Source organism: Tinamus guttatus, unplaced genomic scaffold (assembly GCF_059628265.1).
Source record: "Tinamus guttatus ecotype Peru unplaced genomic scaffold, ASM5962826v1 Tinamus_guttatus_pri_ptg000309l, whole genome shotgun sequence".
Classification (NCBI taxonomy): domain Eukaryota; kingdom Metazoa; phylum Chordata; class Aves; order Tinamiformes; family Tinamidae; genus Tinamus; species Tinamus guttatus.
The window spans coordinates 467436-491249 of NW_028288843.1; the positions used below are offsets into that span (position 1 = coordinate 467436).

General features: G+C 37.2%; 1 protein-coding gene across 1 annotated transcript in view; it reads right to left on the minus strand.

The window, feature by feature from the left end:
* Nucleotides 1–396: 396 nt before the first annotated feature.
* The window catches only part of RGS7BP (regulator of G protein signaling 7 binding protein), a 30103-nt gene continuing 6685 nt past the window's right edge, over nt 397–23814 (minus strand). Inside the window, exons 3-6 of the mRNA XM_088528477.1 lie at nt 11986–12116; nt 4910–5057; nt 3655–3725; nt 397–1397 (exon numbers count right to left, since the gene is read on the minus strand). Coding sequence (XP_088384603.1) covers nt 1306–1397; nt 3655–3725; nt 4910–5057; nt 11986–12116 — 442 coding nt within the window. The 3' untranslated portion in view covers nt 397–1305. The remainder of the gene's footprint in view (nt 1398–3654; nt 3726–4909; nt 5058–11985; nt 12117–23814) is intronic.

The window sequence follows — 23814 nt, forward strand, 5'->3', positions numbered from 1 at the left end:
AGTCACACACACACACACCCACTCACACTCCCCCTCTCTCTTATGCACATATACACATATTTGCGTGTGTGGTCTGGCATGTGTGGTCACATGCACACCTCTAACTTGGCAAAGATGCATGTATCAAATACCTGTTCTACATACTGGATGGGGTACGATGCCAGCTTCATCAATAGATTTTGTTGCCGATTAGGTCACAATATTTTTTATGGCATTTTGTGGGTCTCTGCCCCTGGAAAATGTTCCAATTCCCTATAGCCAACAGGGACCAACTGAGAAAAATAGATTTTTGTATTCTGCATATCATTTTTGCATTTTTTGTAGTATTCTGATCGTAAGATTAGAAAAAAAAAAGGCATATTCTGTCAATCTAACTAGAAACAAAGCAACACTTAATTTAAATAAAAAAAACTTTATTAACAATGTAAAATGTTTAATATCTTACAATCCGAGCTAAATCTGGCATGCCCTGTAAGAGTTAATAGTAATACGCAGACACCATGCTTTAAATTCTATTGGAAACAAAATGGGTTAGTGGTGTGTTGTAGAGTGTAGGGTAACTTTATCTTACTACACCTGCTTTTAATAAAGTATTTCTTCTTCTTCCAACAGGCTGGAGAGATACCATTGGCTTAAAAGGAAATTTATTATTTCTATGCATTTTACAGTATGTAGATATTTGACTTCTCTGTATTTACAAGATTTAAATATTTTTATATATGGTTTGTGTATCATAAATTCAGATATTTTTCGATGAAGCTTTTAGATTGAGATAGAGTGGAAGACTAAATATGAATGAGACTACAAAAAACAATGGTAGATTTTGTTCAAATTCTGTTATTGTTGTCTAAATATTTTAGAACTTCAATACTTTTGCTCTTAAATAGATTTCTATGCTTAAAGACTGTTAGAATATGATCAAGTATTTTAATGTGATACTAGTAAGAGTACTGTACTATGCACAAGCTTTTAGCTGTAGTTCAAACAACAAAAACTTAAAAATGATCCATTAACCATAATCCATGTATCTTTCTCTGAGTCATTTAAACATGCAAAACATACTTTAAAAGTTTTAGAAACATCCTTATTTACGCTAGATTTGTTCCACGACTGGTTCTTGCACACCATAACTTTAAATTATTAAAACTCTTTACTTTGAAAAGGGTTATGGAGCAGAAGAGAAAAAGGAACAGGCTAGTGTAGAAAATATATTTTATAACCAATAGTAGTAATGTTCATCTTGCAGTGCTCAAATGATAGTGTTTTACTCAAAGTTATGATTTTCTTGTCATTCCTGTACATAATCTAACTGGAGACAAGACAACACAGTCCGAAGAATCTTCGCTTTCGTCTTCTTACTAATGGGTAGGGAGTCAGGTTTAGGAGGCTGCTATCATCTGTGATGAAAAAAAAACAAATAAACCACATTTTAATATAATTACATAAATACACACACTCATACACTCAAGAGTTTGTATCTTTGTGCATTGAGCAGCTACAGCATCAAGCAACAGATCCCATTGTTCTAGGCACAAAGCAAATAACAAACTATTTTTTTTTGTAAAAGAAGTAAAATGAATAAGGGTCTTAAAATGCCATTTATTAGGATTCCAGGAAAATGCAATAGAAATTTTGGTATGAGGATAAGCAGTTCAATGACAAAACCTTAATGAAATCAGCCCTGGTGAGGCCACATCTGGAGTATTGTGTCCAGTTCTGGGCTCCACAGTACAAGAGGGATGTGGAGCTGCTGGAGAGAGTCCAGTGCAGGGCCACAAGGATGATCAGGGGCCTGGAACATCTGCCCTGTGAGGAGAGGCTGAGGGAGCTGGGCCTGTTCAGCCTGGAGAAGAGAAGGCTGAGAGGGGACCTGATCAGTGTCTATAAGTACCTCAAGGGAAGCAGTGAGGAGGATGGTGCTGGTCTCTTTTCACTGACAGAACTAGAGGAAACGGCCAGATACTTAACCATCAAAAGTTCCACAGGAACTTAAGGAAAATTTTCTTAATGGTGAGGGTGACAGATCACTGGAACTATTAAGAAAATAGTGCTGCCTGTTCCAGTGGAATCTCCTTCTCTGGAGATCTTCCAAACCCGCTTGGACGCAGCCCTGTGCCACGTGCTCTAGGTGACCCTGCGTGTGCAGGGGGGTTGGACTAGATGACCTCTAGAGGTCCCTTCCAACCTTAAGTATTCTATGATTCTATGATTCTATACCTCCAGAGCTAGAAGACCCAAGACAAAATATTCCTGCTTGATGAACAATGTTAGGCAATAACTAAAACTCAAAGCACAATAGTTTTGAGATCTTAATTGCAGGCGTGCCAGCTTGACAACCTAAGATTAAATTTTAGATTACTTCAAAGATGAAAAAGAAAAAATTATTGAGTGCCATTTGTGCACATCAGTGAGAATTTCAATTTAAAACCCCCAAATCAGAACACCTTGTCACATGAAGATTAAAAGTACTTGCCTTGGAAAGTTAGCACAATCTGCTAACCTTGCTTCTGTCTAATTTTCTGTCTTGTGTATTAACTCCTTTTCAATTCATATAGAACATATAAGCAACTGCCTCAAAAAATCTTTAGAATTAACTTTGAATTTGAGCCACCTTCAGGCAAGGTCTTAGGCTACGAGCTATATACCTCATTATGTTCCCATTCATGATACATCAGGACCTAGTCTTGATTGGAGGCTCTAGATACAATTGTAATACAAACTTCAGTAAGTTTCTTCCTTCCAAATAATTTCAACTCAATCTGCCTGTGCCATAAACTCTTACCTCTATAATGAATTCACCCATTCTGTATTCATCTTTTAATATATTATGATGAATGTTAGATTGTTTAGTTCCCCAGAAAAAAATCTGGGACACATTAGACATACTTCATCAGCTGCCAGTGTGCAAAGAGTACGCAGCACTTAAGAAATACACATTATCAAGAAGAAATCCAAAAAAAAAAAAAGAAAAGGAAAATTATTAGCTTTCTAATGTTATTCAGTTGAAGAAAGAAAGTGCCTGTTGATGTGGAATATATGAGACTGCAGGGACACAAAATGAAGGTTCAGTCCTAAATAAATTCTTTAGGATGACAGCCTCCCATGCATTTGTATAGGGTGCTTCATAGCTGGCTATTTGGAAAAGTGAGCTGTTGGCAGCCTTCAGGCAGGTATCCCCACAGGGTCAGTGCCTTGTTATCCTTGAGAGATGGCACAGCTCTTGCAGGGGCAAAGTAAACACCATCACTCAGTGTGAGCCCTCTCACAGTCTGTGCAACTTGTAGCTTCACCACACCTGAAAAAACACGTGACTTGAGATAGGGTATAAGTTGTGCTGCTCCCTTACCTCCCCTCTAAATCTCTCCTAAAGAGAGATTTAGGCTCTCCTAAATCTATTTTATTTGTAGATATCATATACATAAATGTCCCCAGTTCAGTGCTTTGAACTATAGTGTTCTCAAGTGAAACTCAAGAGGACAAAGTTCACATATTAAATTCTGGCACCTCTGAATCAGTAGGGAAAGGATTTTACCTGGATTTTTCTTTCTGTAACTTCTACTTATTTTTCCCCCCCCTTTTTTTTTTCATATCTAATGGACGCTGAAATCTTAAATGATCCTAATTTACCTCACATGAAGAAAATACAAAACCTACCTTGATTTTTCAGTGGTAAAGGCATAGTTTCCCTGAGTTTGCTTAAAAGGTTTTTCATTTCTCTCATATCTCTGCAGAAACAAATTTAAAAGAAATACAATCGAACAGCAGTTGAAGACTCACAGTAGGGAATGGTTCACAGTATCGTTTTATATGCTGAACTAATATAATAAAAACCCAAACTAAATAATATAAAAATCTACTGGGCAAGAATTTGGTTTGAATGTATCAGCAGATGCATACCAAAACAAAGGACAGAAAAATTATTAAGAATTTTAAGCCAGTCTGATTATAACTGGTAGCTTTCCGGTCCAAATTTGTTATCTTTTCTGGATCTTGAGTATTCCATGTTAAATGAGTTGGTGGGCACAATGTGATCTTAGTGGCAGAGTATTCAACATGGTTACAACTAGCACTCAGGAGTACTATTGCTAATATTATATCTCATTATTGACATTTTGTAGCTTATACCATGAATGCAGACAGTGTTCTAAAAAGTAAGAAATTATTATATTTGCAGTTAATCCATGTTGCTTTAGCTCCCTGGCGATTAAGAGAATATTTTAGATAATAGGGCTGTAATTCTGTCCCCTCTTAGGACTTTGGCATGGAATTTGCTAAAATTTTAAAAGGCAAAAGACGGAAAATACAGTAACAATACTGTGTAACCTCACAATGCAGGTTACATATGGATATATTTTGAAAGAGAACAGAGGCTGTGAAAAGGTTCTGGATTTAAAGATTATAAAGAAGTAAACATATGTTGGCCATTTGGACAGCTCCCTAGAAAAGGTTTTAGTTTTGTCTTTTTCCTGGACAGTCAAGAGAATGAATGTCCACTTGGATATACCTTTGGATGATTTTCCCCTCTGCTCCTGAACCTTTCACATGTATAACTATGAACAGAAGCAACTGATATGAATCGGCTTCTGTGCTTTGGTTTATGAAGGCATATTCAGGTGTAAAACCAAAAATTTGGTAAGATGAGACAAAAACTATCTCTGTTTTAGCATCAGAGCTTTCTGCACATAGTTTTTGGCAGTAGTTCCCTCTAATTAACCAAAGTAAGAATGTCACTTCTCTTTGCCCTTCTTATAGGCATTGCTTTCAGTTATATTAAATGCAACACAAATGTTAAGCAGGCTGTAGTAATTTACCAACACCTGCAGTAACAACACTGGTTGGCTAACTGGGAAAGACTAGATAAACATTAGACAGGAATGCAATTTATTTAGGACTAAAGTGTTATAGATACCTGTCAGTGTTCTCAATATCTGTGGAAACCTGCCATAACTGCTGTTGGATATCTGTTGGAGATGACGATGTGTCTTCTAGAATAGGTACTTCGGAACTCTCCTCCACTTTACTGTCTAGAATCTTGGGTGGCACACAGGACTCTTTTCCTTTAAAATATTAAAACAAAGCACATAGCCCTATTACTTACTAATGAAAAGCTATACTCAGATAATATCATTGATGTTTTGGGCTTGCTCTTGGATAGCATAAATGAACAAAACAAGCAGTGAATGCAAACTCCAAATAAGAACTGTTCAGAAAGAAGTGGACCAGACCAGCCTGCTCATCAGAGCGCTGCTGTACAGTTCATGTTACTTCCAAGAAGACAAAGAGGAAGCCCGCAGAGGAATGTACAGAGCTGAGCATTTTGTTCAGTAAACGCGAAAGAGTTTGTGTTGCTGAGAGCAGTTTATATCCTTGCAAGCTTCCTAGGACCAGCTGGTTTCCATTCTTTGCAGTGGCAAGTACAGCCCATGCTATACTACTCTCCTAAATCACAAACTAGTATCCAAGGTATCAGGCTATTAACTTTCTCTTGTCTTACTTTGAAATAGAAATTCTTGGAACTGAAAAACTGTTTCAGCAGGTTCTTTGAACTGTTAAAATTTTGATAAAGTATTTCTTTGTTAAAAATATCAGCTATTCATTGTCTGGATGTCCAAGCAGACCTTACTTACAAGAAATCTTTGCCTAATGTTTTCATTCTCAATAAAACTCCTCAGAAGTCATCTAACTGTATGATTCCCAATAAATGACTTGACATAACAGCTTATCATCTAAAAATGTTGTTATTTATCCTTTTTCTACTGCTTATTTTGGCACCTACTTTGCCTTTGCCAGATCCCTCTGTGAGTCAGGCAAATCCATCAAGTGCTAGATTACCTCCACTAAAAGAAAAATAAAAGGTGAAATGTTTTCTGTTGTTTCCATGAGTTAAATTGTGTCAGTAAAGAACTAAGCATTCTGCAGAACAAGTGGCAGAGGATGGGGATGATGATATGGTCAGAAGCAGTGGAAGGGAGCAACAAGTGAAGGCAAGATGAGGGCGAAGTAACAGAGAAAGAGATCAAGACCCTTCTGGTCGGAACAATCTCATATGTTGACTCAGTTGCTAGTGCAGCAGCAGCCTAAGCCTGCTTCCCACATCGTATTTTTCTTTTGCGTCTATCACTTTTTAACTAACTTTCAAATTATTTTTGGGAACAGCTGCAGCTTATGTTGTTATTTTAAGCTAGAACTTAATATACAGTTTTAACTCTTTGTGTGCTTCGTTATTCACTACTTCTTCTAGTATAAGAAGCCCATAACACAATGCACTGTTACTGGTATCTCATTTACAGGTTTTTTTGTGAAAGAAGGTTGTGCTGGGGGAACTATCTCATTTGTCACTGTTGCCACAGAACATAAGTTGCTGTTGCTAACGCTGAGTGTTAGTTAATTCTGACACTACTTTCTAGTGTTATGTTGATGCTGACTTGACCTTTGGTGACACACCGTCAAGAAAAACAGTCTATACACACATCCTCCCGTGCATCTATAGATGCGAAGGGTGTTTCAGTAGAAACAATAACGATTCTTCCCCCCAGCTCAAGAAGAGAAGCAGAGAAAGTGCATTGTGCTTTTTGCTAGCACAAAGGCAGCTCCTGCGGGTTTAGCAGAATGAGCAGCACAGATTTCCTTTCAACCGAAAGAGCTCTTTACCAGTAATTTTGTTGTATTATGAAGCCTTCCTTGAATTTCAGAGCATCTGCTCAATCACTTGAAAACAGTTAAGAGTCAGCTAATAATAAAGGCTTTGCTTGAATAATGCCTATGACTCAGGCTTAACATTTCCTACTATGTGGCATGCACTGTATGGAAATAAAAGCTCTTTAATCTTCTCATCCTAGTTGGGGGGCAGGATACTTTTTGTACAAACACATTTGCTTAATATAGAGATGCAAACCATAAATTTTACTTTCAATTTAGTCAGTGGAGAGACTTTCACCAATTTCAGCAGAAGTCTGGTCATGCACTCTGCTTGCAGACGTGTCCACAAGCAGTTGTTGTTCTTGCCAGTTGGCCAGGCAGTGACTCTTTTTACTGCTGGTAAAATTTTAATACAACATACACTTGATGTACAATGTGTCTTCTAGTCTCTAATTCATTGTGTCCTTTTATTTAAAGAAGAGGAGATTTGCTCTCAGAGTGAAAGGTTCTTGAATTAAATAATGCTGAAGATCAAGAAGAACAAGAAGAGCTGCCATTTTCCATATTGCTAATAGCAACTTGCTACAGCCACCCTGATATGACAAAAGGGACAGTAATGCTATTAAAGCTATAAGTTAGGGACTGCAGGAGGGCACAGGAGAGTTCCTCACACTTAACATGCTCCAATGCTGCCCTGAAAACTTTACTCTATATCTTTCCCTGACCCAGAGTTTTCATGTGAATCTAGCCAAGTTATCTAAACACAGTAGCTCCTCATAACTATTACTGGCAACATGCTTCTCATTCTCTGGTTGCACAATTTGAAGACTCTGCATTCACAGCTGCAACTGAAACTATTGAGAGATTTCTCTAAGTATGTCGCAATCTTAGATCCTAAATTATCACTCTTTAACTTAACCTCCTTGTTCCTTTTTTTGCAACGAGAAAAAAATGTTACTATCTCACTAGCCAGGGCAGTTCTGAAGAAACTCATCAGTGAATGAATTACCGAGAAAAGTCTGAGGAGCAGAAGGATTCTATGTTTGAACAGAATTATGTGAAATAAACACAACATAAAACACTGAACAATTAAAATACAACACAAACAACTGCCCAAGTATTAGTATGTTTCTCAATATGACAGGACTCTTGGGACGGTGGAGAGTGAGGAAGTAACGAGCAACTTAGTATACACAAAAAGGTTGAATGAATGCCTCTTAGACACATTCATTCTGTCCTTCCCAAATTTTCCAAATGTTTAATTTTGCCATCAGAATGCATTTTCAACAATGAGGTTTTGCGCTTATGTATCTTAGAAATAAATTTTGTTAGGGAGCACTTATCTCAGTTTACTTACTCCATAGCACAGCTGGAAGTATTTAAGGTTGTTGGCCCTACTGTGGCTGTTACATCTCACAGAAATAATGGACTGTCTTATTTTTATAACAAAGGCTATATGACAGTAGTACGCAATCTGAAGAACCATAAATATGCAAGAAATTTTGGTACGCAAAGCGTGATTCACTTAAGTGTAGGAATGTTTGTTCGGCAGCATAGAAAGATAAGGGGAGCTCAGATCAGTGCTGAAAAAGCCAGTGAAAGTAGCAGAGCTCAGTCCTTCAAATAGTAGGGTGGGGATCCATAAAACAGCATCTGTTGCCAGTAGGGAGTGTTGGCTGAATTCCTCTTGGGAAAAAAGCATCAGTGCCAGCTCACTGCCTTAGATTTATCAATTCTGTAGTTTGTTGGATAATGTCTAGTCAAAATACTAGAACCCACATTATTATTTATTAGCTGCATATTGGTGAGAATAGCTTGCATGAATCTCTGCTGGCTCCAAAAGAGAGGACATAATTTGGTAAAATCGCCAGAGAGATATAAAAGGCCCAACAAACTACTTATCCAACAGGTAACAGAGCTAGAAAATGGAAAATATTCCATCCAAATGGAAAATATTACCTTCAAAAATGAGCTGCAAGATGCATCAAGAAATCATATGTAGGGAAAAAAAACAGACACATGCATTTATAAATTTATCAAAGTTAATACATATTGGAAGTGTCCACAATTAATTATTGTAGACAAGGAAAATGAATGGTTTTCAGTGTCACCCAGATGTTGGTGAAAAAATGAAAAAGTAACAGCACAACATACTTCGTAATGGTCAAATTACTGGCTCTTTCATTCCTAGAGATAAACACATGCACTTCTGCCTCTAGTGCAATACTTCTCTCCTTAAATAAAGAATTTTAAGAAGAATGATGCTTGCTCTGCTCCTTGTAAAATAGCCTGTTTTTTGCCAGATTGAAAAGTACAGAATAATGGTTTAGAAGAAGGCATTTAAGTTTAGAAGAGGCCTTGGGAAGTCCTCTGGCTTAGTCCACCCCTGAAAGCAGAGCCAGTGTAGATCAAGTTGTTCATATGAGTTGTGAATGTCTCCAGGATGGAGATTTCACAGCCTCTTGGGTATCTGTTCTGATGTTAAACTTCAGTGTTAAAAATATTTTTTACTATCTAAATGTTATTTCTCTTTATAGTGCCCCAAGGCCTTGTAAATACTATTAAATATTTTAAGTACTTAACATATAAGTGCAACATCTAATTGGCTAAATCAAATTCTGTTTATTCAAATCCCTATGATTATATAATTTTTGTCTGCTACAAACTTTTCTGAAAGAAAGTCACTTTCCAAAATGAAACCTGGAGGCAGGTTACTGTGGTTATCTCTACATGCCTACAGGAAAAGAAGCTACTCCATTTAGCACAGGCACCCCATGAGCTACCATGAGTTTTTTTATGCTGAAATTACAAGCTACTGTATTTCAAATCACTGCAAGACAGGAACTAAGTTGGTTCATATTGTAATGCTATAGCTCATCTTTTTAAATTCTTGTTATCTAATAGTTAGAAGCTTAGTTATATTAATCATATATATTCCATCCACAGGCAGATGGGGCAGATTGCACCCACAGGCACATCTCCGTTATCCAGCCACCTCAGACTACTCTCTCTGCAGTTACACAAGATGCCTTGACAAATGCTGCCAATGCTAGAAAATAGAGTACAATCTGTCTTAAAAAAAACCTCCAAAACTAATTTTGGTAGTTTCTTCTAACTTGAAATATGATCGCTATGTTAATTTAGATTTTTTTCTCTTGATATTCTATAGTTTTCCTTTCGATTTGAGAAAATAACTTAGAAGCTCAATGTAGCTATTACAAATCTCAAATTCTTATTTCCATAATAAAAAGGATCACGGGCTTTAGTTACAGGGGCTAAATGTGAAAAATGCATTTGAGGATGTCTCAGTGTGAGAGGAACATGCCGAAGAAATACTGCTCTTTCTTTACAAAACAAGATTTTTTCTTGTCTTTACGTAGGACATTCTGCTGAGACGGTATCTGGATGGCCCAGTTGAAGACATGTGGCATCACTGAGTAATGAGGCAGCTGAGCAACTTGCTCAGTAAATTATCTGCATTTTGACATCTGCAGATGTGTAATGAAACATGAAACAAATAGAGATGTCATTTTCACTGAAAGAAGGACATCTCATGTTTGTATAAATATACCTTGTAGGATACATTTTGGTGTTGAATCCAGTTTCTAGTTTTATTAAGTTAGACAGCTTTCTAACCCTGAGGTGCTCTTAGTATGTTGCTATTGGTGGACAAATAACAACAGGAATAATAAGTTTATTACTAAAGCACTGCCATTTTGCTCAACTAAACACAGGCCTTCAAATATCTTAACCAACAGATACCTCGGTATGGCATCCATAAAGCAATCCATTTCTGTTGACTTAACCATTTCTTTCCTAGACAGAAACACTTCATACCAATACAGCTATCAGTGCGATCAAAATTGCTCTGCTTACTTCAAAGAATTCTTCAACTTGTACAGTGTCTCCTCTTGTTCATCAGTAGCCACCCAATCAAAAAAGCAAAGCAAAGTGTGGAGGACAACGAAGAATGAGAATTTCTCTACAGATCTCTGGAAGATACAGCTGGAAAGGCAGTGTGATTAAATCAGCTAAAATACTGGAATCACAGTGCTGGAAAAGGAGTACCAGAGTCTGCTCTAACAGAGATCACCTTCCACAACTCTTACGAAGCCCATCTGGGAAACGATGCTTCCCAATCTTCCCAATTACTTGGAATTACATGCTCAGGAATATGAAAAGTGAGGTGAACATTGTTACTACTTCATGTATTCTCACACTTCCTTTGTCAGAGTAGGAGGATTGAATGCTGGGTCTCTAATACAGGTCCGTCCTTTCTCAGAGGGTTGGAGAACTTTTACTGCTCCTGAAGTTTGGTAATGTAGCTGGCAAGTGCAGTGACTTGATCACAGGGTCCATAGAAAGTTTCACTCAGCATATGCAAGTAATTTATGGAGGTGTATAACCTGCTTCTTTCTGACCAGATTTTTCTGGAGAAAATAAAATTCATCTGTCTGGTCAAACCGGCAAGCTACAACTCTTAAACCCTTGGTCCTGCCAAGCCCTAATTCTACTCATAAGGCCCAGTGACAACGGTATTCTCAAAAGGCTGTTACAAAACATTTCTCATGGGGATAACAGGCTTTCTCAAACTTAACCTTTAGGGACAAAATGGTTTCTGTGATAACCTGAACAGAGCAGACTCTTCTGAAGGGAAGAAAAAGAAAACTTTAGTTTGAGTAATAGATATTTAACAGTGGCATAATAAACATGACAAAGGCTTTTAAACGGATTTTAAGTTGTTGGGCAGCCTCTGTTGCTGCTCATGCTCCTTTCTGCCTTCTAGTTTAAACACTGTCCTGCACATGTCCTCTGACTACTGACCCTGACCCAAGTTACTATCTTAATAGAAAGATTCTCCTATGAGGAAAAACATGGAAACAGGGCACTCTGAGTGCAGCTCCCGTAAATCTCATCTAACAAAATAAGCACATTACTGTGTAACCCTGAACTTAAGTATAACATTGCTATCTGCATGAACTGCAATTTTTCAAAATGTTTCATTTTTCAGTAGTTATTCTAATCAAAAGCCTAAGACAGCTTGCTCACTGGAATCTGAATAATGCCAACCTTTGGCTTGGGGCCACTTTTTTTTTTTTTTTTTGTTAAATTCCAGATTTCTGAACTACACTAGTACATTAGTGATACATGCCTGATAGAGACATGCTTATGTGAGAACAATGATAATGCAATAGAAATAGAGATTTTACAGAAGATGAAAAAACTACAGTTGTATAGGTGATTTTAACAGTTTTGCACTCTGCATTTAATGAGTACCTAAGCATGCCACAAACCTCTATTTTTTGGTTAAATCAGCATCTGTACATAGGTCTTAAAATTCAATACCTTTCCGATGAAACTGAAGGGATCCTAGCAGACATATGGACTTGAGCATTTCTGTTGTGTACATTTCTAAGCAACACTGCAACTGGATGTATAATCTACAGATTTCAGGATGAATTTCACCATCTTCTGGGCTGCAATAACAAGAAAAAAAGAATTAGGAATGAGATGAAAAGAACATGAGGCTCATAAAATTTGGTTTCCTACTCTTGCAAGCAGCCACATCATAATTGCTTCATAAACTATGCATATATGATAAACAAGCTGTTTCTACCACACCAGGTTTAAAAACATCTTTTAAGCCTCCAAAAGCTCAAATACTTAGGTTTTCTTTGATAAGACTGTATGGTAAGGCTTTTGTAAAACTTATTTTCTCTTTTCCATATATTTGAGTAAACAGAGTAAATGAATGGCCTGAAAAATCTGAGCTTTGTTATCTTCTTTACCAGCTTTGGAGAAATGTTTTCTGACTGCTTGAAGAATTCTTGTGTCATTCAGTTTCAGATACCATTGGCCCTGGTGCAGCCGCAGAGTGAGGTCTGCACCAGGGTCCCTTCTGCTGTCTCTTTTCAGGCTAGAAATGCTGGATGAGACTTCATCAGCCCCAGTTGACTTTTTTGTTCTTGCAGGTTTCTGTCTGAATTTCTTTTCTTTCTCCTATGTTTAAAATACTGTTTGTGTGATTAGCTAACATGTCACTATGAGAGTGGAGAGAAATTTTACAGAAATTTTCAGAAGAGCTATCTTTCAGGAGTGCCTCAGCAATAACAATTTTTAAAACAAAAAATGAAACCAAGAGTAAACCTAGATCTCCAATTAACTGCATTGAACACCAGAATAAAAAATTTATCCAGATTCAGATTCAAAATTTATCCAGATTCTCATGTTTGGGTTGCAAAACTGACCAATCGATCTTCCTTTCCTAGTTCAGACTGAGCATAAATATATTATTTTCTTGAGTGCTCAAAGAGGAAATTTATTTAAACTGGATTTTATATCAAATAGAGACTCCTTCTTTACTAAATACACTGAACTTAATTTCTAAATGCTATCAATATGAATCTAAAAATATTTCTCAGCAACCTTTCAGATTTCTAGCATATGAATAAAATAAATGAAGCTTTCATAGTAAGAAGTTTGCTAGCATTCTTTACAGGGATTGAACTTCCTATGCTTAAACTGACACTTCTAAAGACCCTCTTGTATACGAAATAAAATTAGACTTGTGGATTTGCTCAAGGGGACCAAAGTAACTTATTTGATAAATTATTTGCAGCAACATTAACCTGGACTATTATGCTCAAATCATTTCTTAATACCAGTCTAGACTGCAGACTTCAGAGACCTTCAGCAGACAACATTTATTCATACCAGTAGAACAGATTCTGTCAGATACCAAAGAAAGAGGCCATTACTTATACTCAGTCAAATGCTGGGTCCAGTCAAAATGTTAGGTCTAGCTCTTTCCTTATGAACCAGATAGTTTGGGGAGTCTCCTTCTCTGGAGATCTTCCAAACCTGCTTGGATGCCACCCTGTGCCACGTGTTCTAGGTGACCCTGTGTGTGCAGGGGGGTTGGACTAGATGATCTCTAGAGGTCCCTTCCAACCTTAAGCATTCTGTCGTTCTGTGGGAACAAAACAAAACTGCATTTAAAAAAAAAATCCTATCAGCTTGTGCTGATATAGTTTTACTGCAGTTCAGTTCAAACAAATACTATGTATTAAAAGCTGTTAATTTCTGTATTTGAGAGTCAGTATTCGTTCAAAGAAAGCAGAGATGGTATGTTGCCTAGAAAGCAAGTATCCTTCTGTTACTGGTATCAGTGACACCAGGGAAGATTAAGTTCAGGCACATCGTGCGGGGTGTGAGGGCCAGCAGACAAGGCCAGCAGAAGACAGACCCTGGTTCATTCCGGGGCTCATGGCAGTCTCAAAGGAATATGTGATGCAAGGACTTGTCATAACTTAACTCCAATGAGGGAGAAACTGAGAGGGAGAAAACTGTTTAAGAGCCACAGTAGTGATAAATTGTGCAATCACAAATGCTTAAACAAGCAAAAATTGCAAAGAAAAAAAAAATAAAGTGAAGGGTGGGTAGGAGTGAGGACTGGGGAAAATCATGGTGGACTTACTAGCAAGAAGCAAAGGAAGCTCAGTCCTGCCTGCCAATCCACTAAGCAGAACTCATCAGAAAGGGAGGAAAAAACTGCAGGCCAAATTGCATTTACTGTGGTGTTACTCAGAACCAGTACAATATGTATAATAATAAACTTGCCAATTGTAAGAGCTTTATTTCCCTTGATTAGACCAGAAACACGTGTATTTCTTTGAAGCCACACCTAGCTTCTACTCTTAACATGAAGTCTGCATCTGTTCAGAAATTATGCCATAGATGATATATTATTTCATGTAATTTAGCATAGAAGCATACAGTGCCGAAGAACTGAAAAGGGGTTTTATTCCCAGTATCTCAAATTTGTCTTTTCAGGTACTTGCTATAATATTTCTTCCTGTTTTCAAAGGCACTGGAGCACTGCAAGTTCCCGCATATTTTTCCTGAAAAATATGAAAGAAACCTGAGAGAAATTTGCTTATTCTGGGTTCATACGAAAATTTGCATTTGCTGGAGATGGATCTGTGTTCAAATATCACATTCTTTTCAAAAGACATGAACATAAACATATGAACAGATTTTCAGTGACTGCACTAGCAGTAGCACAACAGAATAATGAATCCTAGCTAGGGCTGAAGATTATGCTTAAAAGAAGAAACACAGCAAACAGAAACTCATACAAAAATGACTATGGGATAAACCATATTTGGATTTTTAAAAACCATACCTAACTGTAGAGTCCTCAGACACTTAGAAGTTCTACTATGCATATTAAAGTTTTTAATTTTACTTTTTATCTTGAATTCTTCCAAAGTATCTAGTACCAGTTTAGCAAGAGTTAAATCTTAACAGTCTCTACTATAAGATGTTTGCTATTTCTTTCATTTTTAAGCAATCTATACATGATATGAATAGCATAGATCTGTGATCACTTAGCTGATTAGAAATGGACTGTTTTCTGCATAAACAATAACTATAAATTTAGCAGGTTTTTTTTTTGTAAATTCACAGATGGCAAGAAGGTTTTTCATGTAATTCCACTGGTATTAACCAAAGAAGATAAAACAAATACAGCTCGGATTTATATTTAATTTGCCCTTGTATAAATCAGGAAGAGCTCTTCAGAAGTAGACTGGTGTTTTCTACTTCTGAATACTTCATACCAGTATTCAAGACTAACCTCTATTCCTTCATTTTGCATATACCACTCCTAATGCTTTCATACTTTTCTGTAAATGCTTGCTACCAAATTGGATAAATATCAAGAGCAGAATAGGTTTCTGGTTAATTTGTTGCAAGAGGCAGTCTCATGAGCAAATGCAACCTTATAGAGTCCATTTAACCAAATCTATTACAAATAACTAGCCTAATACAGCAGAAACGCAGCACAACAATAGTACTTCTGCAATAGTACTTCAAATTCTAAATTTTGGGTCTGATATACTTGTTTTTATTTCTCTGATAACTGCATTTAAGACTCACAGAATATAAATTTAGATAATACATGACCTCCAGAAATCTTTTACTATCTTCATTTATCCTAACTTTTAGCTTAGAAATGAGTTTTCTTATAGCCCTTAGTGTCATCGACAGCCTTCCATGTACCTTGAGCAGCATTCCACAATGGAGTTGTCTCAGTAAATGGGGATGGAGTTATATCTTTTCCTGCTGCATCTCTCGCTTCCTCCTGAACACTTTGGCAGTAGTTAATTGCTATCCAAACCAATAAAACGATTACAAAAAGACTTCGGAGTGTCGAGGTCTGCTTGCCATATTTTTCCTTCACCTCCAAAATTCAGCTCTTCAAACACATTGCTCACATAATACTGAAACCTCCAGCCTCCGAGCACACACTTAAGCACACTCAGTTCCTGCTCATAGCTTCCAGGATGCCTGCAGTTTGCTTCTAGGCAGGACTTCTCAGTCCTGTGTACGAGCAGCTACACGCCGAGCAGCAGCTCACCAAGCCACTTGTTTCTCCTGCAGGGTGTCACCAGCTAAACGTGCGCAGTGCAAAGCAGAACAGCACAAAAACGTCACCACAGAGGCAGCTATGGCCTTTTCTGCTCGGTTGCTCAGTCACCTGCTCTGCTGCTCAGATGAGCCATGAGGATGATGAGAGCACTTTCCATCAGATACAGTGATACTGATCTACTTCATACTCTTATACCAGGAAAGCTGCATCTGCCTCTTCTAAAGGGTACCATTCTGTAATCACAAGGACATCACTGACGGCAGCACTGAAGCTTCACTGCGAGAAGATAATTTCCTTAGAGCAGATCTAGATGAAACTGGATTGTTTTTATCCTGTTTCTTCTCTACATTGTTTCAAATGTTATAAATCCTTACATTTTTAGGAGCTGTGGTTTAAAGGAACTACACTTAAAATATTCAATATATTTCTTTCTTTCTAGACATCACTGGAAAAAAAATGGGGGTGTGTACACAGGGCTAAGAAAACCATATGCACCTCATACAGCTATTTCACAAGGAAGGATAAGTGGTGAGATGGGGATACATGTGCTCTAGCAAAATAATAATGTTCATCTGCATGCAGAGTCAACTTTGCAGAACCTTACAGGATTTATTCCAGACTGAATTTCATTAGAAAATTGCAAGCTTTGGTTTTCAAACGGAACCAAGGGAATGGGTTCCACCAGACAAAGGTTTTATGGTTTTGTTTCTAATAACAAATGTGCTGTATAAAAGAAAGCCAGATGGTGAGCTAAGTACTAACAATCAAATTTCTCACCATGAGGTCTGTAGGATTACTTATTTGACCTAGAAACACTTGTTGATGTCTAAGGAAAACTGGCAGATCACTTGCTTCTATTTCCCTCTTTTTCTCTGTCTGTGAAATTATGCTGATAGCAAAATATTGAATATTTTCAAATATGTTACTCCCTCACTAGGAAATTCTACAGTTACCACATGAATACTGTACTACCAGGGTCCATAAAGGAACCCTTGGTCCTGACTCAAAGACGTGAATGCTCCTCAGCCAATGAGGAACTTGCATTACTATGTGAGCCACACTTCTGCAATGAGAGCTCTTCTATCTGCATGTATGGAAAGGAGTTATAGAGAAGATGCTGATCCAGTGATTTAAATTTAAAGCAACTTAAATTACACATTTTATCAGGCTACTATTAAAACTGCAATTATAAAAATTATAAATAAATCTTAAATCTATAATGTGATTATGTAGCTTTCATACTTTGAACAGTAGTAAGATTGATGTTTTTAATTCCTTAAAATCATGTGTTTTTTTAAATCACATGATTTTGTTTAACTGAATATGTTTATAAAGCACTATTAACAGATGGAATTTGTTTTCCTAAGCTGATATTTAAATATTTTTATATTTTCATAAGCTGATATTTAAAATAAACCCCATAGAGGGAGCTGTTACACCAACCATTATCTTTTTTACCTTCTTTAAGGAACAGGGAGTAACGCATCATTTTGGATAATTAGTCTAAGACACAACAGACATGCTAAAATGTGAAAATGGTTATTGCTATTGCTATCGTTCAACTCTATTAAAAAAAATTTAGTCTTTTCCATGCTAGAACATTTGGGAAAGCTAGAATCATATCAGGAGGAAATACACTTTTTAATTCAAGAAATTCTCACTAACCTAAGTATAAATTAACTTATAAATCAGGGGCCATGTATGGTTTGAAGATTAGGTATTCATTTTGAATATGCTGTTTCTTCATTTTTCTGGCTCTCCTCTTCCAGAAATACCTCCACATGAAAACTTATATTATCACTTGTTTTACTGAATTTATCTGCTTTTTTGGTTTGTTTGTTTTTTTTTTTGTTGAAGCTATAAAATTCTTTTGGAAACTTCCAAAATATGACACGATTACTACAGAACTTGTAACTTTGCCTTTAAAATTGATTAATTGAGATGTTCTTTACACAGTGTATAACGATTCTTCCACATTTCTGACCTTATCAAGTGAACAGGTACAAACCAATCACTATGGCTAAAAGGTATTCAAGTACTTTATAGCTTATTTGATTATTGCAGATGCTATTCAGAAAACTCGCTTTTGAAACTATCAGAATTACAGACTGGAATCTTCTAGACTTTGTTTTCCTCAGAAATTAATTTTACTGACAGAATTACCTCAAGCTGTGGACAGAGGAGTAAATTATCATTCCTAACTATAACAAACTATTCCATTAGAGAACAAACTGATTAGAACTACTTGGTAAAATATCTTGAATTTGGATGTGGCACTACTAACATAGGAAATTTTACTCAAACCCAGCCTACTGTATCCAGTATAGTACCCACTGTACTACCCAGCCTGTGCTGTCTGATCTAGGTCACAGCACAACTACCACCATATGGGTGCTAGAAGGAACGGTGCTTCAGGCAAATGTTGCCAGCTGCCACTGGCCGACCACAGGACACTAAATCAGAATACTACTTTGATTTACGACATATCTATCTTTCTGTGTTCAACACACACTCTGAATGTAAATTACATAAGGATTTTTCCTAAAAGACAGTCCATAAAGCACTCATGTCGTCCTAAGACCCGTTATCCGTGCTTGTCATGCACGTTTCTGTTTTTACACATTCCGAAACTAGAAAAACAGAGCAGAAGCAAGGGTAAAATGAGAAACAGTAAGGAACTTTCAATGTCCTCAGGAAAAACGCAAAACACTTTGGTTAATCTAAGGAGTAGTTGAAACTAAATGGAAAAAATCCTACTAGCTCTAGAGCGTTTGGGGTAAGATACATATTTGCCTTAAACTATTGAAAAGATCCATACATTTTCATTAATCCTTTTTTCTTGTAGACCAGAACTGTGACTGCTAAAATCCTTAAATGGAAAATTGAACAGCTGCTGTTCAGAATAAGGAAATATTTGGGATTCTGGATGTATCAACTGCTGCTAGCCATACTTTGAATACGTACCTTCTTCCATTCTGGAGTATTTATCTTTTTAGAATTAAATATCCAAGTGCCTCCATGCAAAAGTCTTCCAAGCAAAAAAGAAATCTTGGTGTACTGTCAGTAGAAGTATTATCACATAGCCCTAGCAGATATTTCACAGATCAAATCCATATGAGTTGTTAAGTTAAAAATCACAGCTGAGAGACTGTGAGAAAACTTGAGCATGTGTCAAAAAGAAAGAAAAAATACATGAGCTTCACGAAACCTTTAAATTTATGTATAGAGAATGAAATTTTTAAAACCATCTGTTGATAAAATGTGTTTGGGAAGCAGCATTTTCACATAAAGTACTTCAGAGTACTTTTATTTTGGATTTTTTACTTCTGCTCTAGTCTCTGCTTTGTGAACTCTCTTATTTTTCTCTCTGAAATGCCATTTCTGTTTGGGGAGCAAAGAAGACTCCACAAAGTCTTCCTTGGGCACCCACATGGTTGCAACTGTCACACTATCCCAAAGTACCCTCATCTCTTTCTTGTTTGTTTTTCTTTTCAGTAAATGCATAAGAGTGGTTAACTTTGCTTCACCATGGTAACAACTCTAGAAATGCTGGAAATAAATGTGAAACAGAGAAGTGTCTTGTTTATACAGCAGCCCCCAATTATTTCCAACTTTTTCCCATGCTGACAAGGAACAACACATTTTCAGCTATCTTGCCATGACAGACAGAGATAAGAATTTGCTCACCCAGTAAATATAAACCCATTTTCTTCCGCTAGAGCAAGGTACTTCCTTCAACAACTCTGAATATATCATTTAATGTGAGATGATAGTATTTGAATTCTTATGCCAAATCTGTTGGCAGGAAATGTTGTCTGTCCAGCAAGCAGTTATAACAAAGATAAGAATAGCAAGGTGAAAATGGAACAAAGAAGAGAAGGGAAGAAGCTGCAGAGAGAGATTGCTCATGTACAAATAACTGAGTATATTATTTCTCTTACAATTAAAAGAAATATAGAAAGTCTAAATGTAGAGCTGCAAATACTCAGGAAAGAAGAAAAGGTACTCAATATTAGGCAGAACTTCAGCCAAATACAACAGTATAAGTTTAATTTTAAAACCTGAATTTAAGCATTATTTAATTTACAACACCGGAATGATTTCTGATTAAGGAATGCTTGTTCAGCTGAGACCTTAACGTTTAGGCAATAGTTTAGAATATATATTAAGAGAACTACAAAGCAATCAGAAAAACTAGAACAAATTTTAGGCACCTTACAAAAAATTCTGACTCTGTGGAATTTTACCTGTGTAAACTTGACAGAACTAACATCTCTCCTGCTTGGAGACCAATCTTGCAAATAGCTGCTGCTGGGAGCAGTTACCCTTTATGGTTTGGTGCCCAACATCTTACTAGAGCAAATCTCCAGGCACCAAAGAGGTAACTATAAATAAGTCATTCCTTAGACGACTCTCCAGGAAGTCTGCCACTTGAAAGAGCAGCACAGAAAACGGATCATAAGAAAAAGATGCAGTTACCTGCATGGTGCTGCACAATTAACTGAGGATCTGCACTTGTTGCTTTCACTGAAGCACAAAAATTATTATTTTTTCTATCAATACAGATAAGCGACTCAGAACATAAAGAACTATTGACAATACTTCGGTTAGGAATATTTCAATCCCAAATTTAAAAGATAATTAAGAAATTACAAGTGAAAAACAGTAAATGCAATTCCAAGTCCCTAGATTATGGTCTTCTTCTGCTACACAACTGCGGTATCTCAGACTCATGTTTCCACTTCCCTGAAGATACATAGATATTTGAAGGAGGAACAGTTTGACATTATACAGTGATCTCCAATTTTTTCATTGATTTTTTATTTGAATTTTAATAAATTTCCCCTCCCTTTTCTATAGATCTTGCTTTGTCAAAACATTTTAGTAATTATTGCTCTTTTTAGTTATTCATCTTTGTACTAATTTACTTCTGTCCTACTCTGTGTGAAAATACTGCTAAAATAGTCTGGACTTAATAAGAACTGAAAAGAGAATCAGAAATACATTTTTAAAGACAATACAATCAGAGCTACATGGAGCCGAGGTGAGCAGAGTGTCTAACTCTAAAAAACTGCAGCAATGTTGTATTTCTAAATCAAACAACATTTAAGAAAAAGACCAGGAAGAAGCACTTCAAACCCATGAGTAATTCTCAGTCATCCACAGCTGTGTTTCAGCACAGATCCATGGAAGAAAATCACTGTCATATGCTGGTGAGACAGATCTCAAATCAATGGATCTAAATGGGACATAAGGGAGCTGTTCTTACTGTCTTTTTTTATAAGAATGGTTCTTTACCAGCTCAACCGCAACTCTAAATTACATCTGTGAAGCTAGGCATGAAGCTTCAGGCTACATTTTTCCAACAGATGTGCTTTTTGCAAAATTCTGCCAAGAAAAATAATTCTTCTCAAGTACGAAAAAGAAACATTTGTTTTGGGATGGTTTAAGACTAATTTTGAATATACATTACCACGATGCCCCTAATTTCTGTAGGCATAGGGTCCTTAGCAAACAAGCAAACAAGCCATGGCACTCCCCATAAATATGGTGGCAAGATAGAGAGAAACATTAGCCCTACTTGAAACGGGGCCAGAAGGCAGACCTCCAAACGGACCTGCTCTCCAATGCCCAACACTCTGCCCGCTAGCTCAGGTGATGGCAGCACATACCTTCCTTCCCTAGACTCACCAAACTGTTCCAGGGCATGTAAGAAAGGCAAAGCTCTTGTGTTCTGCCCTTCCAGGGACACTGTGCCTACCTGGGGTCACCCCTGAGTATGAGGCACAGGCCCCGGCTGCTGGGCTCTTCGAGGAGCCCTCACAAGGGAGGCAGCTGAATGGCAAACCTGTCATCTGCAGGCCTCGAGGGTCCCAGAGGCAGCAGGCCTGCCCTGGACCTGCTGGCATGTGCTGGTGGAGTGCGAGGTGAGAGAAAGGGATGGAAAGGTGACTCTGACAAAGATGATGCTGATCCTGCTTCCATCTCTCACTTCCACTTGTCTGGAAGTCACAGCACCCTTCTAGGAAGTGGTGTGCAACTGCTCGAGAAATTCAGTTGATTCACCTTCAGCTCCGCTTTAAAAGAAAGTGGCAGTTGCCACTGTGTTTTGTGAGGAGTCCACAACTGTCAGTGCATGTTAGGCTCTGAGGATGCTCTGGGAATGCCTGTGGGATCCAGCTCATCCAAGTATGAACAAGGAAGGATGCCTCTTTTCTGCCCCCTGATTAGGTTTAGCCCTAAGAAGTCCTAAAACTCTTCCACTTTTCAAAACTAAGTTATATTGTGTCACTTCAGATGTAGAACTTTTCAGGCTTTTCAGGATTTCTGTCTTAGAGAAAGGGAAAGGGAAGTAAATGATAAATTAATTGCAGTTATGCTTGCCCTTTACTAAATTTACTAATATGAAAGACGTATCTATAAAGTGAGATATTAATACCACGTACCTTTAAGTCCAAAGTGCGTATTAGAGAATATTTTCAAAGATAGAAGTACAAAGGAAAAGTGGAGGTTAGCTATTTTGAGAACTCTAGTTTTAGTAAGTAACCTTGTTTCTCCTTCATTATTTGCTTTATGGGTTTTCTTATTCAAAATTGAGGCATCAGACTTAAATGATTTCTTTTTTTTGCAATTTTAAACTTTGTAAATTGATTTTATCTCAACAACAGAACCCATCTTAACGCAGGTCTGTACAAAGTGGGATACAGGCATAGTGCCTCACACCCAGCACTCCAAGCACTGACTTCATTATTCCTCTCCCCGCCACTAGCAAGGCACTAAGAGGAGGAATATAAGGGCAGTGAGCATGGAGTCAGCTGGGGAAGGTGGACATCTCTATAAACGCTACATGACTGATGTCTAGCCTGGGCAGGGCTCTAGTTGGCTGCTCTATCTGCCGGCATTACTGTAGTTTGATTCACGATTATAAAAATTCTTCTCTGTTGAACTGACTGTTGCTGTGTTTTGTTTCTGCTAAGCTATACCACCTGCCAGGAGCACTTCATTTACCATCTTAAGTTAAGCAGTTGAGACAGTTGAGCAGTTGAGACGACATGCCTGTGGTAATGTAGTTCTCATTAAGTTATAAGCCTGAAGTCTTCTTTCCCTAATTTCTCTTAAATCTTTTAATATGTATCTTAATTTTGCAGCAGACTTTTTTGCTTGCTTGTGCTTGTGCAAAAGCTTTCTAAAGCATTTGCTAGCTTTAGAAAGCTAGCCTGTGTGCTTTAGAAAGCAGACAGTAATTTTAAAATTCTGTCATCGAGAGGAAGTTCATAAACATGTTAATAAACATATAGCCATAAATGGTTGTGAATATTTTTTTAGAACAAGTGACATAACATTGATTAGGTCTGATAAATTACATTCTATTGCTTAAAGAAAACATCTAAAAACTGCTATAGATTGCAGAAGAAAAAAAGAATGCAATCACAACGTGAATTTGAGGTCTACCCCCCTATTTTTTATTGAACTAAGGGGAAGTTACACGTAACAATTGTATTGCAAAAGTAATGGATGGATCCCAGTAAAAAATAAGGAAACTTCTTCGTTTTTTTTTTCTGATAAGAAGATTTATAGTGACTATTGTCACAGTTTGGAAGGCATCAACTATAGCACGTTACTAAGGACCATGTTCAGTTAAGTTTTGGATATCTCCAAAGACGGAGGCTCTACAACCTGTCTAGGCAACCAGTTCCAGTGTTCAACCACTATCACAGTAGAAAACATTTCTCTCTTTAATG